Source organism: Ascaphus truei, chromosome 9 (genome assembly GCF_040206685.1).
Source record: "Ascaphus truei isolate aAscTru1 chromosome 9, aAscTru1.hap1, whole genome shotgun sequence".
In the NCBI taxonomy this organism is placed as follows: domain Eukaryota; kingdom Metazoa; phylum Chordata; class Amphibia; order Anura; family Ascaphidae; genus Ascaphus; species Ascaphus truei.
The window spans coordinates 68,883,466-68,899,979 of NC_134491.1; the positions used below are offsets into that span (position 1 = coordinate 68,883,466).

The following is a 16,514-nucleotide window of genomic DNA, read 5'->3' on the forward strand; positions in this document are numbered from 1 at the left end:
ATATAAGTGCAATTTACAGTAAGCATTCAAACTGATGGTATATCAGCTTTTGTTCATATAATCCCCCCTATCTTCCATGAGAATTGTCATTGCCAACGGAATGATTTGCATGTAAACACTGAACAACGGAGGATTGTGTTCTCTATGGGCCCATGAAAAGAGTGAGGCGTGGCCTAGGGAAAGCAAATAGGATCCAAGGCTTGATGGTCCTGGGAGTATGGAATGCCACTATATATATTATATATCTACAGACCTGTAGTACCACTATTTTTTTATTTAGAAATGTACTGTTAGTTCTTCTTTTCAAATGAAAATACATTTATTTGACCCTTTCCCTTTCTGTGTTAGAGCGTAAATGAGTATATATAGCACTTTATGACCTATTCATGTGAATCGGCTGAATGGTGTCTTTTGGCATGGAAAATGTCTTATGGAATAACACCACTTAGTAAATACAGCTCTTAATGGATCCGGCATACCCATTCCTCTAACCCAGTGATACCCAGCCTTTTTTGTATGGAGGAACCCTTGAAGTTTTTTGAGAAATCTCGGGGAACCCCTAAATGGCTGACACATATTAGATTAATTTAACACCACACGAGCCGCCTCTATTTCCCACCCTCTACCCATGTATTTCTCTCCCCTCCGTCTCACTCACTCTCCCCCCTCCCGCCTCGCATGCATTTATCTCCCCTGCGTCTCACTCTTACTCCCTCTTTTCCTCACTCCCCCCTCTCTCCTCTCACTCACCTTTACCTTCCGTCAATTACCCCACTCTCACTCATTCCCCCCCACAAAATAGATACCAAAAACCCCACCCCCCTAAATACATGTAACCCCACCCGCAATACATAATAAAAATACCTGCCCCTGCCAATACATATTAAAAATGCCCCGTCCCAATACATTTTAAAAAGACCTCCACCGTCCCAATGCATTTTAAAAAGACCCCCACCGCCCCAATACATTTCAAAAAGACCCCCGCAGCCCAATACCTTTTAAAAAGACCCCAATACATTTTTAAAAGACCCCCACCCCAATACATAATTTTACCAGTGTGGATCGATTTTTAAAAAATATCATCACCTTTTCTCCCCCAGCACCCACCACCACCATCATCATCATCCTCATATCTCTCCCCCAGCACCCTTCATCATCATCCTCATACAGTGTATATCTCCCCCAGCACCCTTCATCATCATCCTCATATATTTCCCCCAGCACCCTTCATCATCAAAATCCTCATATATCTCCCCCAGCACCCTTCATCATCCTCATGTATCTCCCCCAGCACCATTATCATCATCATCATCATCATATACCCACCCCCCTGCATCTCACATCACCCTCATATACCCACCCCCCTGCATCTCACATCACCCCCTGCATCTCACATCTCACCCCCTGCATCTCAAATCACCCCTCACCCGTATTTCATATTACTCCCCCCCCCCACAGTATCTCAGATCTCCCTCTGCCAGCCCCTCCCCCTCCCCCCCCATATGCCTACCTCAGGCGGCGGTGGGCAGGAGGCGATGACGGGCTCGTGTGGCAGCAGGAGGCGGCAGTGGGCAGGTGGCAGCTAACTACAGAGCACACAGGTCTGCATGCACGCGCTCACTCTAGCTAGCAGCAGGCATCGGAAGTGCCGCATTGCTAGAGCGCGCACCTGCAGTCCCGTGAGCAGGCTGTGGGGGAGGATAGGGGGAGAGCCCGATTTCAGCAGGAAAGCCGCTGCAGGCCGCACAGTAAGTGTGGGTGGCTAGGCAGAACCCCTGGGACAGCTCCAGTTCCGCGGAACCCTGGTTGAGAAACACTGCTCTAACCCATAACCTTGACTAAATTCACAAACATGCTTCTTTTGCACTTGCACCAGCACCTCTGAATTACTATGGATGAAATCTCCCTCAGACTAATATTCTACACTATACATGGCTTCTCTCCTGTTTTAATTATCCTTTCTGTAATGCAAAACAACACTACCTCTACTCACTTGTCAACACTACCAAATCTAATCCATGTTTTCTCTGTATTTGACTCCTTTCTCCGATTTCTGCTCCCCCTTCCCTTCCATCCTTCCTTTACTTCTCCTCAAGCCTTTTCTGACCACTTTAAAGGCAAGGTGGATGCTATCCAAAGTGATTCCTTCTGTCCCTTCCCCTCCTCTCTGCATCTAAACCCAAACCACCTTCCACGCTTAACTCCCTTTTTCCTGTTACAGAATTCATTTTCTCTTCTCCCTCTACCACATGACCACTCAATCCTAACCTCACAACTTATCAGAACTCTTACTCCTATCTAAGTCCACACTCTCACCATATCTTCAACTCCTCCCTGTCCTCTGGCACTTTCCCTCCTCCTTCAAACACGTGGTGGTCACACCCCTATTCTCAAAAACACCATTGACCCTCCATGCTTTACTAACTACCGCTCTGTAACCCTCCTGCCTTTTGCCTCCAAACTGCTAGAATGTCTTGTGTCCTCCCGTATTATAAACATTCTTGGTTTCAATACCCTCCTGGATCCTTTATAATCTGTTTTTGGTACAGCTCACTGAAATGAGACTGTCTTCAAGAAGGTAGCCAAGGATCTCCATTAAGTAAAATCCCAAGGTAATTTTTCCCTACTTATCCTACTTGATCTCTCTACAGCCATCGATACTGTTGATCACTCTCTTCTTCTTCATATTCTATACTCTCTTAGTACCCGTAAGAAAGCTTTATTCTGGTTCTCATCATACCTCTCTCATCGCACATTTTCTGTCTGTTGCTAACATGTCTTTATCTCCTGTTGTTGTACCTTAGGGCTCGGGTTTGGCACCTCCCCTTTTCTCTCTCTATACACACTATCACTTGGTGACCCATTCACGCCTTTGGCGTCAGCTATCATCTCTATGCCGATAGTACACAGATACAGTATATATATCCAGCCCTAACCACATACTTGCAATCCAGTCCCAAGTCTTGGATTGCCTGTTAGCTATATCCTCGGGGATGGCTGTAAAAGATGTGTGCAGAGGTACATATAATTGAGACTGGTTTGGGTGCAATTATATCTTGGCTTTATTGAGCCTGTTCATTTATCCAGGCAAAACATACAAAAACAACAAAATAACAAACCCCTATCCCTTTGTAAGGCTAACTTACTTCCCCAGACCCTATCTGCAGGACTGGAGGGATATTCCCATTACCAGCCTATCACTCCAAAGTCTCAGGAGGTACCTTAAGCAGGTGGCCCTCCTTGTCAGTCTCTGGCAGGTTCCTGGGTTCTCTGTGTCCAGGAAATATAGGTCTCTGTGTGTCTGGAAGTCTTGATCTCAGCACAGCCTTTGTGCTCAAGACAGTGTCTGTGTGCAGGCTTCTTTGCTCTCTTTCTGTCAGCCTAAAGGTGAGCTAAGGATTCTCTCTCCTGTGTCTCACATGAAGCTCCCATTAGTCCAGGTAGAGACTAGTTCATTGAGTGGCTGTAATTAACTATCTCTCTGCTGGATTCTCAGAGATCTGAGGTTGCTTTATTTAAACAGGGATACGTCCCTGTTACAATGGCATTCTGCTTTCTCAAATGTAATATGTTTAAAATTGAGCGCCTTCATATTTCCTCCTAAACCTGGCCTAATATCCCCTTTTTTTTATCAGAGTAAATGGTAATACCATCTATCCTGTTGCAAAAGCACAGTGCCTAGGTGTGACATTTGACTCCTTCCTTTCCTTCTCAGTTCACATTCACTCCATGGCTAAAATGTGTCACTTCTTGATCCGTAACATTGCCAAGATCCATCCTTTCCTCTGTCAACCTGCTGCTAAAACTTCCATGCATGCCTTTATCCTTTCCCGTCTAGATTATTGTAATATTCTTCTATCCTAAATTCTGCAGTTAGAATCATTTCAATTTATCCCAGGACAGTCCTTGCTCATCTCCCCTCTCCTGGCTTTAAGTTCTCCTTACATTCAAGGCTGTCAACTCATCTGAACTTCCCTGCATATCAGCTTTGATCTCGCGTTATCTCCTGCACTCTGTTCATAACTGCTTCCTTTTACCCCCCCCCCCCAACTACTCTCTCTCGCCTTTAACCTTTTCCTTCACTGCCCCTTTCCTGTGGGACTACCTCACAATTGGTATACACGCCAAGCACCTTCTTTCCCGACCTTTAAGTCAAACCCAACTACACACCTCTGCAGTTAAGAATTTCAATGGCCTCGCCTTATGCTACTGCCCCACACCAACAGTCACTCTTACCAGCCATCGTGGCCAAGCTCTGCCATCGACTACACTTACTCCCTCACCTGCTGTCTCTGTAAGTCTCTCAACATACCACTATAATTGTATACTCTGTGGGGCAGGGATTTCCTTTCTTTTTGTTTGATATTGGTGGTTGCCCTTCTTGTATTATAATTCCCTGTATTGTCTCTGTTGTAAAGCGTTGAGTACACTGTGGGTGCAATATAAATAAAGATATACATACATACATACATTCATTTTAATGAGGCCATAAATGTCTGTCAGCATGGAATGTGCCTTATGGAGTAGCATAGCACTTCATAGTAAATATGGTACTATATGTTTTAACATTACGAGGTATCGAGTGAGCTGGCCATGCTGTGGATTCTGAACGGTGGTTGAACCACACATCACACATGAAACATAGACTAAACAATAAGATACAATTACAAACCTCTTTGAATGACTTCTTCATTTCCACCAGTGAGTGCCAATGTGTTATAGGCTTCCGTGGATACGCCAACATCTCATTCCAGTGGTCTCTTCCAAGTCCTTCCGTGTTATTACCTACTCGGCACACACCGATAATCTCATTGTGCCCGACACTATATGGAGGTTGCAAAGAAAACTAAGGTAAGTACAGATTATGCTCTGATGTCCCTTATTGGCATTTAACATATTTCGTCCTAAATGTTATCAGGCATTTGCAGAAAGCGTTTATCGGTGAATGACCTCACAGTCAGGCACCTGCTTTGCACTATACTTAGCTTTGTACATTGTCCCAGTGCTTCGAGTGCTAGTTTACCAGTCCAGAAAAGTATAAGAGCTGTGAATCATTTCTGTGAATATTGTAGATTTTGTTTGTATAAAGCGAGTACTTTCTGCTTTATTCAAATAGTGCCTACAGTTTACAGTTTATGCATACTTAAAAAATCAAACACGCACATAAGGTAATTTCTTCACAAACATCCTTCTGTGCATCAGTGTGCATTAGAGCCCAATGATCCATAAGGTGGAATCTATGAACCCTCTTCCAGGGCAGAACATTGCATTTGGCATTGATGCTAAATCAACCATTCGGAATATGTGTTAAACTCCATATTCAATATAGAGAGGTGGGGTGGGTAACGCGCAGTAAACCCTTTCGCTGGGTAGAACATGAATTAATGATCCATCAAGTTATAGTCCCTTGAATGGAGGTTGGTTCTCCTTTGACTGTTTTCCTCCCTCTTGCACCTTAAATTTATGAAGTATCATCGTATCCACTAGGAATAATTCATTAAAAAATCATGACACTAAGAAAAATGCATGAACGATGCGGTAAGTAACTTTACTGTTACAATTAGAGATGTGCACTTGGACTGGTGTTCTGGTTTCGATATTAAATACATTTTGAGTTTTGGTTTTCTCCAAGGCCAATGTGTTTGGTTTTCCATCATTTAATATAATCAAAAATATATGAATGAAATCACAGAATTACAGTAAAATGCACTTTTGAGTTACCAGAAACTTGGCACAATCAAATAAATATAAATCTTTTAAAATTCAAGAAAAAAGTAAGAAAAAAAAGACTCAATTCATTATCTTATTAATAAAAACATTAGAGTTATGGCCCGACAGCCTGTTTTGGCTTTCTTTCTAAAATGATGTGGGCTTTATTTTCCACCTCTAAGTTGAGATCTTTACCCATTTACACTTTGAGTAACATCTGCAATTGTCTCTGTAAAGCCTTAGAAATCAAAGACAAAATCAGGGCACAATTTACACCAACCACCATTTAAATGTGATTGTTTCACCTCATTACAGCAATCCTGTAAGCCTCACAAGTACAGCACAGTGAGACTACAGGTAACAGAGAAATCTCCCAGGGGCGGGGAAACACCTGTTACACACGTTTAGAGGGTTAAATCTAGGTGGTTGACACATATTTTCTTTGCAACTCTAAGGCCACGTTTATAGTCTTTGCTACGGCTATGGCAACGCGACGCGACGGAGTGATGTCATCCATCACCGTTGTAGCAGCGATTTTTGCTTGTAGTGTTATAGACAATAGACGGCGACTGGAGGGCGTGGCGGGGGGCGTGGCCGTGCGCAGTTCGCCCTCACTGGCTGAACCACTCACGTGGCCGCTGACATCACACTGCGGTCGCTGAAAAATCAATTTTCATTGACTTCTAGCGATCGTGACCAAGCCGTTGCTCCGCTCCTACTATAGGCGCACGCGACGGATTCAATACATTTATTTTACGCAACATCGCGTCGCCGGGACTATAAGCGCGGCGTAAGACATCTAGAAGTATTTGTAATCATTGTTTAAAGTTAGTTTGTAAACATGGTGAGATGAGACTTGGGAGGGGCTTGATTTCTCCTGTCTGCTTCCCTTTTGTGTGATATGACTATGTGCTGAACAGGCATTTGTACAGATCAAGTCCCCCTCTATTGCCTCTAACAGTGAGAGAGTGGGCTAGAAGTTGAGTAACACTTGAATAAGAGCATACTGTGTCTATAATATCTCAGTAAATGGGAAATACGCAGACTAATTTATCCATACTGTATGGTCCACATGGGAAAGTATGTTTAAAATACACTGTTCAGTTGTTATATCAATTGTAAGTACAATAGAAACAGGCAAGCAAGCTAAATGAAGAGCCTCACTGTGGTGTGCACGTACCGATCATAATCCATAACTGAGATAAGGAGGCTGACTTGGTCCATGTTCTCAGGGGGGATGTCGAAGATGATGGCCTCGTTGTATGTAGGGTTTAGGGTGTTCTTCTTAATGGTAGTTTTCTTCTTTTTCAACCTGCGCCCATCACAAAGTAGGGACACCTTGACATACGGATCTGTAGAGACATGGACCAGATGGTATAAAGTGCTGTTTGGAGATCAACAACATTAAAAAGAGAAACGTTATTCTTTTTAAATAATAATTAAAAAAAAAAATCTTCTATATAGCTTTGACAATGTACACCATACTGTGCATATCATTTTTGCAGGCACAATTAGTTCCTGTACCAAAAAGCTTACAATCTAGCACATACATTATTTACCTAATAAAACATAATGGCCAAGCGTTTATATATAATCATCTGTCATATAGGCAAATATTTAATACGTGGTGTTATTCTATAAAATACTTCTATTGGCCATTTACTTGAATGTCTCCATAGTAATCAGATCGTTTGGATTTTTTTTACTACCGTATCTTTACCAAACCTTTTTGTGATAAAACAGTTTGAAAACCATTGTAGATACAGGTGAGTTGTTGATCCAAATTGTTTTAACCCTAATGATGCTGTCGTCATCATGTCGTCCGATTTAAGGGGAAGAACATCCATTATCGGATAGGTTTAGAATCACATACATTGCATATGTTTCAAGAAAATTGAAACATTCATTTTTACACTGGAATGACATTTGTGAAAATGTTACTTGGATCTTGGCAACTCATGTTGATAAAAAGCCCAAACAAACTTTGCCTGCTAGGTGGGGTTGAACATTAACCCATTCAGCGCCGGAGAGGTCGGCAACATATTGACCCGCCACTGAAAGGGTTAATGTGTGGCGGAAGTGATAACATGACAGACAACTGTATTCACATGGCGCAGTGATCCTTATCTCACAGCTGTAACAGAGATACAAAAGCCTGCACTGATTACCCACAAGGTTATGAGTTTAATTCAGACAGAAGGGACTTCATGTCAGTTCTCCGGTAAATGAATGACTGCTAATGTACGACAATTGGCATGTATAATTAATAGGAATGCCGTCCGTTGGGAGGTTGACTGCATTTATCATGCACTTTAGGCCAAATTACAGCTCATTATCCTATTCCCCGTATTTACTTAGCAGCAACCGTCTTCATTTCTGAAAAGGATGTTTTGAAACTTGATCTTATATCATATATACACAAACTGCTACAGAGGACTGACTAGCTATCAGCTCTTTGCACTTAACCACTGGGGATTCGTAATGTTATTTACCTTTTTCTTGCTCTAATAGCACATTGAGACTAACAGAATTGTTCAGCATTGGGGTTGTATAGAAACTTTTTTTCCCCAGAGATAGCCACTTTGGTACACAGCAGCTTTATATAGCATTTAAACTGCTCTGTATAGTCTTGAGAAATCCAGAGTGGACTAAATACTCACTTAACAATGTTAACTATAGAGGTGCAATAGTCAGATGTTTCTCTGTGTTACAGGCATATTTTGCATATTGTCCTTATTTGAATTTAATATATCAAGTTCATGCTGTAAGCATATTCAAATATCAGTGGTTGGTATAGATGAGAGGTTTTGTTTGGAGGCGCATAAGGGAAGAACCTCAGACTCAAAAGGTCTGTAGTAACGGGCATGAAGAAAGGGCGGTTTAGGCCCCAAAATGTTGTCTCCTTGTATATATCACCTTATCTTTTACGAGTGTTTTACGTAGCCCCTTCCCCTTTTTATAATGTTTGTATTTTCATGCCCCTTTTTCCCTTCATTGTTCCTCTCCTCTTTAGTTTGACATTATGTCGTTCTGTTTGATGAGATGGAGTGGGAGTGGTCACACCCTCCGTTTTTTATGTAGCTAAATAAACATTTTTTTATTACCCAAGACCTGTCTCTCTAGTGCTGTGCGCTTATCCCTTTCTTCTTTTGGAATTCTCTGGACATTGATGTGGCTGCACACTGGAAGATCCTCGTGGTGAAGCTGTGTGAGCACCTATTGCTTTATTATTGCTTCTATGGAGGGGATATCTGTAGAGGGAGAAAGGGGGTGGCCCGGTACTAAAGGGGTTGCACCCCATTTGGCCATCCCCTGACCTCACCAGGGAGACAAGGGGTTAACTGGGCTGTGGTATAGCAATGTGATTTAACCCTTGTTATAACATGTAAATGTATATTCCCCTGTCCCCATGCTTTATTGTGATATCTTGTTATGTCAGTGTCTGCATCACACATACACTGGGATCCATCCGGGAGGGCAAGGGTTAATAGTTATTCAGTGATTATAGCCCTTTGTGTAATTTTCACGCCTTTTCAGGCACCATTTTGCAGAGTCCCATTGTCATATTCTCTAGCCTGCTGTTCCCATGCTTGGCCACCGGGACTGCTGCCACTCTCAATGTCTGGTTCTAGCCTGCAGTACCTATACTTGCCCACCGGGAGTGCTGCTGCTAAACTAAGGAACATTCCAGACTCTGATACCTGACACCTCTGCACCTGTGCTCCACCTCCCAGCCGGCCTATATAAACCTCCCTTTCCTGTTCCTCTTTGCCTGTTTATACTGGTTCCTTAGCTTCTGCAAGGTTCCTGTGTTTACTGCTGTGCTAGCTATTGCTATCATCCTGTTCCAGTTTCCTCGTTGCCGACCTCTGCTTGTTTCCTGACTTCGCTACCTGCCGCCTGCCTCGGACCCCTGCTTGTTTCCTGACTTCGCTCCCTGCTGTTCCTGCCACTGGGATCCACTTCAGCCGAAGTCCGATCCTTGACAGAATAAACAGGCCCTACCATGGATTCCGCCGGAACAGACCTGGCCCAGGCTCGGACACTGCAGGACTTACAACGTATCATGGTTGGTTTCCAAGAACAACAAGGACACCTTATCAAACGTCTTGGTCACGTGGAAGAACAGGATACCCTCCGGAAAGAACGGGATGCCCGCCAGGTAGAACGTGATGCCCGCTGGGAAGAATGTGTCGTCCGCGCGGAAGGATGTGCCCTCCGCTCAGAGGAACGAGCTGCCGCCGCAGAAGCTGAAAACCGTGAACTACATGCAGCTTTAATCACCGCATCTGTTCAAAAGACTTTGACTGTGCAAACCGCGCCCCGTGTAACCCTTCTGGAAAAATTTGGAGGAAAAAGACAATCTTTTCGGGATTTCCTTAATCAATGCAGACATGTGTTCAAGCTTCAGCCTACCATCTATAATACCAACGAAGCCCAGGTTGGACTGATCATAACCCTGCTCAAGGATGAGGCCCTTGCTTGGGTCTCCCCTATGTTAGAACAGGATAGCCCACTACTAAGGGACCTGGAGGAGTTCATCGATGCCATGAGTCTTATTTTTGATGACCGAAATCATAGTGCAACTCTGAACAATCTTCGTCAAGGAAGACGCTCGGCAGCTGAGTACGCCGCTGAATTCCGCAGATGGGTTAACGATACTGAGTGGAATGAGGCCGCGCAGAAATATCATTTTCGGCAGGGTCTCTCGGAGCAAGTTTAAGACGAACTAGCCCGGGTGGAGACCCCAGAGAGATTTCAGGACTTTGTCCGTTTATGCATCCAAATTGATCGCAGGCTTATGGAAAGACGATTGGAGAGACAGGGGTTCATGCCAAGCAACCCCGGGTTTAGAGATGTCAGTACCCCAAGACGTTCCAGGGAGACTGAGGAGGAGCCGATGCAAGTAAATACACTGCGGGGACCCATCTCAACCGGGGAAAGGAATAGACACCGAACAGAAGATCTCTGTTTATATTGCGGAAACGATGGGCACTATCTCGCTGATTGCCCAAACAAGTCCAGGCGGTCTTCTTTCCAGAGCCCTAGAAGAAATCAGCTGCACGCTATTTCAAAAACTGTTCTCTCTGCTTCTCAAAGGAAAGATAACCCTCCTTCGCTACACCCTCACCTCCTGGTTCCTATTATCATCGAGGAAGGAACACATCGTTTTTCAACCACAGTAATGGTCGACTCAGGGGCGGCAGGGAATCTTATGGACATAGAATTCGCCAAGAACAATTTGGTATCATTTGTAGCCAAGGAATCGCCAGAAAGGATGGAAGTCGTTGACGGTTCTCCCTTGAGCTCTGGACCTGTTACCCATGAAACCAGTAACTTAACACTAATCATGGAGCCCAATCACCAGGAGAAGATTTCATTTGGTCTCATTCTATCACCTTTGTTTCCAGTGATTCTGGGAATTCCATGGCTCATGATCCATAACCCACTAATCGACTGGAAGACCAAGACACTCACGTTTTCCTCGGAGCACTGCCAGCTAGCCTGTCTACCTAAAACTCCTATACCAGAGTGTGTAGGAATGCATAAGATTTCCTCGTCTCAAGAAAATCTTCTGCCGGCTCCTTACTCTGAGTTTTTAGATGTGTGTGACAAGAAGAACGCAGATACGCTTCCCCCACATCGCTCTTATGACTGTCCCATTGAATTATTACCGGGTGCTGCTATTCCGTTTGGAAGAATTTATTCCCTCTCAGAACCGGAATTGAAGGTCCTCAATGACTACCTACAGGAGAACCTATCAAAGGGTTTTATCCGACCCTCTACTTCTCCAGCAGGCGCTGCGCTCTTCTTTGTGGGAAAGAAAGACGGTTCTCTACGCCCCTGCATTGACTATCGGGAACTAAATAAGATAACGGTGAAGAACAGGTACCCATTACCTCTGATTCCTGAACTATTGGAAAGAATTCGGTCAGCCAAAATCTTTACCAAATTAGATCTCAGAGGAGCGTAAAATTTGGTCCGCATTCGACCCGGTGACGAATGGAAAACAGCCTTCCGAACCCGTTATGGGCACTATGAATATCTGGTGATGCCTTTCGGACTCTGTAATGCCCCTGCTACCTTCCAGCATTTAATCAATGATGTCCTCCGAGAGTTATTGGACCAATTCGTAGTGGCATACCTGGATGACATCCTAGTCTTCTCAGATAACATCATGGATCACCAGAGACATGTCCGAATTGTCCTTGAGCGTCTCCGTAAGTACAAATTATACATCAAGTTAGAAAAATGCGAATTCGAAAAAACCAGCATGCAATTTCTCGGTTACATCATCTCTCCCGAGGTTTTGAGTATGGACCCAGGCAAGATTCAAGCCGTGGTGGAATGGCCAATCCCTCGGAATGAAAAGGACATTCAGAGATTTGTGGGTTTTGCCAATTTCTATAAACGTTTTATTAAAAATTTCTCTGGCATTATTGCCCCAATCACCCAACTCACACGGAAGGAATTCCCCTTCAAATGGTCTCCTAAAGCGGATGCGGCATTCGAACAATTGAAGTCACTCTTCACATCTGCCCCTATCCTCATCCATCCAAATCCAGAATTACCATTCATCTTGGAAGTGGATGCATCCGACTCCGCTGTTGGTGCCATTCTGTCACAAAGAATTGGACCCAAGATGCTCCTTCATCCATGTGCCTTTTATTCATACCAAATGTCAACAGCTGAACGAAATTATGACATCGGAAACAAAGAACTCTTGGCTATAAAAGCTGCATTCTCTGAGTGGAGACATCTACTGGAGGGGGCCAATCACCCAATTACGGTCTTTACGGATCACAGGAACTTAGAATTCATTCGATCCGCAAAGAGACTGTCTGCGCGACAAGCCAGGTGGGCTCTCTTCTTTGCAAGATTTCAGTTCCACATCTCCTACCGCCCTGGCTCCAAGAATGGAAAAGCCGATGCCTTGTCACGGTCCTTTCCTAATCCTAGTCCAGACAAAGAGCAAGAAGAAACTATTCTTCCAAAAAGAATTTCAAGTCGGGGATAAAGTCTGGCTTTCTACAAGAAATCTACGTCTAAAGGTTCCAACCATTAAATTGGGCCAAAAATACATCGGGCCATTTCGCATCTCAGCACTAATAAATCCAGTGTCCTTCAGATTAGAGCTTCCTGAGACCATCAAAATACACCCTGTGTTTCATTCTTCTCTGCTGAAACCTTTCCGTGAGAATCCATTTCCTGGACAGAGACTTCCTCCCCCTGAACCTGTCCTCGTGGATAACGAAGAGGAATTCATTGTGGAGAGAATTTTGGATTCCAGGTTACACAGAGGGAAACTACAGTACCTGGTTCACTGGGGGGGGCTATGGCCCAGGGGAAAGGTCTTGGGAACCCAAAGATTTTGTACATGCTCCGCGACTAGTCAAAGCTTTTCACCGGAGATATCCAGACAACCCTAGCAAGGATTGTCCGGAGAACGCTCTTGGGAGGGGGGAGTAATGTCATATTCTCTAGCCTGCTGTTCCCATGCTTGGCCACCGGGACTGCTGCCACTCTCAATGTCTGGTTCTAGCCTGCAGTACCTATACTTGCCCACCAGGAGTGCTGCTGCTAAACTAAGGAACATTCCAGACTCTGATACCTGACACCTCTGCACCTGTGCTCCACCTCCCAGCCTGCCTATATAAACCTCCCTTTCCTGTTGATCTTTGCCTGTTTATACTGGTTCCTTAGCTTCTGCAAGAAGAAACAGCTCAAGAATTCGACTAAGTGTCAAAAGCTGAAAACCATGAATCCATATCTCCGGTTCCGGAGGGTCCAGAGGGCCAGGGTTTGGGGTACCTGTAGTCACTGTTCCGGCATGACTGCAGAACCATCCTTGACCCTCTTGGACCAACCCGACGGAGTATGGACCCCCTTGAAAGTTTGGGACTTTTCCCATAGACTGAGATCTGGGTAGTTTGGACCCGCTGGACCCAACGGAACCGGATATTTTAATATGTTTGTGTTTAACTTGTAACACTGTATCCCAAGGCAGGGATAAAACCCAGAGGAAATTCCTTTGCATACAAGGTAGCATATGGTCAGAGAGGCGACCCAATGTCTAGGACTTAACTATTGTTCAAAGGATTTTGTCACCCTCACTGTTTACCTGAGGGCGGAGACGACTCAAACCAGAGCAGTCTGTAAGTGTCACATTTAACACCTTACAACAAAGAGTATCCTGCCAGAAATCCCATTTGGTAGACTGGCTGGCATTCCTAATGTAAATGTGGGGCTACAGAAATGAGACCCCAGGGTCCTAGTGCGCATGTCCTAACTAGCAGGGGGCATGGATTAAAATGTATTCCCACGTTAAAGATTGGCTACAGGTAATTGTGGCCCAATCACCTGTACTTAATGTTAAGGAAAGGGTCACAAAAGATTTATAAACTGTGGTCAACCCTATATCCTTTGTCTTCTATACCATCTGAATTGTTACGTGATTGCTGGAGAATTGCTACATGATACTTCTCATTCCCCAACCCCAAAGTAAGTGTACTTCTTGCCTGTTACTGTACTATATTGTGTGTTCACCTATGTAAGGAATAAATATACTTTATTATATCTAAGCCTCGTTCAGTTCAACCCATTATTTGGTGTATTATTAATAGCCTGTCACAACGCTCTCGTCACACTATCCCAATGAGGAGAGGAGGAGGGTTATCTGTATCCTACCCCTTGCCTTCAGGGTTTTTGTGCCCCCAGCAACAGCATTGGTTTCTCTGGACAACAGGATTATTTATGGACACCATGAATTATTTTTATACTAAGTTATACTTCATAAGGGACATTATAACCATACATAGACCTAGCACTAGAGCACCATCCACCTTTTTCACGTATTACAAGATTTAGACCCCATTCAGATGATTAGGCCTTAATCTTCTCTGGCAAAAAGAAGCAAGCTCCTTAACATGATGAATATGTATGTGGTGGTTACGTGTTGTGTGATTTAGTAATGATAATACAATGTTTTTCTTATATACTGTAGCAGTGACAGTGTGCATGGCACTATACATAGCATTTTGCTGGTACAAAGAGCCCCTGTCCTGAAGAGCTTACAATTTAATTTTGGTGCTTGAGGAACAGGGAGATAAAGTGACTGGCCCATGGTCACATGGAGAGGTAACACAGGGATTTGAACAAGGGTTAACCAGATTTAAAGGCAGTGTTCTTATATGACCCCTAAACTACTTCTAGCTCTCTTATCTCTGCAACTAGCATTATAAACTATTTACCTAATGAAAGATACTGGTCAAGTGGTCATATATAATCCTCACTCACATAGTAGGCTCATATTTACCAAGTGGTTCCATGCATTAAGACTGGAACCAAGAAGACACCATCTTGCCAATTCACAGACATTTCTCATGCTTTGGATTGTTTTATCATCTTTTCTTAATGTATTTTGTGATAAGACTGCTTGATAACCAATATATACAGGAAAAATGGCTAAATCAGATATTGTTTATAGCTTACCACTAAGCTAGTATATCATCCTTCGATTTGGCTCTGCTTGTATCAATAGATGGTCCATTGGTTGTGTTTGGTTTAAAGGCAGTGTATGCATGCTCTTGTGTGGGCTTCTATTTATATAAACGTATAAGGGAAGACTAAGGCCTCGGCCATGTTTGCTGCTTGCTTGTGGAAGCGTGCTGACGCGCGCTCCCGCTCAGCACTGAGCCCCTACAGCCGCAATTAGAGCGGCTTTAGTAGGGGCTCACCTGCGCTTCCGCGCGCTTGCGGAAGCGCAGGTCTTAGGGGAATTTAAAATTCCCCCGCTTGCCCGTAAGACAGGCCGGTCACGTGAGCGGTTCACCCAATGAGGGCGAACCAGCTCCGTGACGTCACTGGCCCGCCCCCGGCCAGTGACGCGCCCGCCCCTGGCCCCCCCCGGCCCGCCCCCGGCCCGCCCCCTGACAGCCTGCTGAGAGCGCGTGCGGTAAACAACCGCAAGGCCAGGGAAAGCACCCGCTTTCCCTGAGCCTCAGCGCGCCTCAGCGAGAAAGCAGGGAGCATGGACTCGGCCTTATTTCAGCAAGGGCCAAGGTTAGCGGAGGCTGGTATTTTTATAAGCTGCACTTGTTTCCTCTTTGGTGGATGTGGCTTTTACTTGTCAAGATGACTGCAATCAAACTCGGCTGATGGCTGTAAATTAAATTGGTTCAGATCTCAGCTCTGTTCCCAGTAGATCAAGGTCTAGGTTTAAAATGGCTCTGCAGTATTATATTTATTTGGTCAGCAACCCAACACCAAGCTACTGGGGCAGCCTCAATGTAACTTCTTGCTATAAATGTCACTAGCACTCACTGATGATCTTATAGAATGAGACATTTCTGAATGGGCTCTGGAGAAAAGTGGAGTAGAATCTAGTGTTTGCAGATGCACACAACCATGGGTAAAACTCAATGCAGTATTCAATATAGTACATGTGATGCTTTACATAGCAGAATAACAGCACCTCTGTGTTTAATCAGAGACTGAGTTACAGTATGCAAGTAACACTGGCTGCTGTTTATGATATAGATGACCGTGAATTATTCATGCGTCACGGTGTGACGGTGAGGTGGTAACCAGGCTCACTAATAAAGGTAAAGTCCTCTTGGTTGCCCCTGAGTCATGTGGTGGGGTCCTAGAGTGTCAGCTCTTGGACCTGGCGGTCATATATATGTACTACTATGCATGGTATGAAAATATGCAACAAACGTTTTGTGTTTTGCCTTTGCCAGGGGTGCCAGCACGCAGGAACTGCTGGGCTATTAGTTTCAGGGGGGGTTCGACGGAGAAAGTCT

The 16,514-nt window shown here is 44.3% G+C and overlaps 1 protein-coding gene across 2 annotated transcripts in view; it reads right to left on the reverse strand.

Moving 5' to 3' along the window:
- The window catches only part of SYT6 (synaptotagmin 6), a 335,617-nt gene that overhangs the window by 19,287 nt on the left and 299,816 nt on the right, over positions 1-16,514 (reverse strand). For both annotated transcript variants that reach the window (XM_075615333.1, XM_075615334.1), the window contains exons 5-6: positions 6,890-7,061; positions 4,673-4,823 (exon numbers count right to left, since the gene is read on the reverse strand). In XM_075615333.1, coding sequence (XP_075471448.1) covers positions 4,673-4,823; positions 6,890-7,061 — 323 coding nt within the window. The remainder of the gene's footprint in view (positions 1-4,672; positions 4,824-6,889; positions 7,062-16,514) is intronic.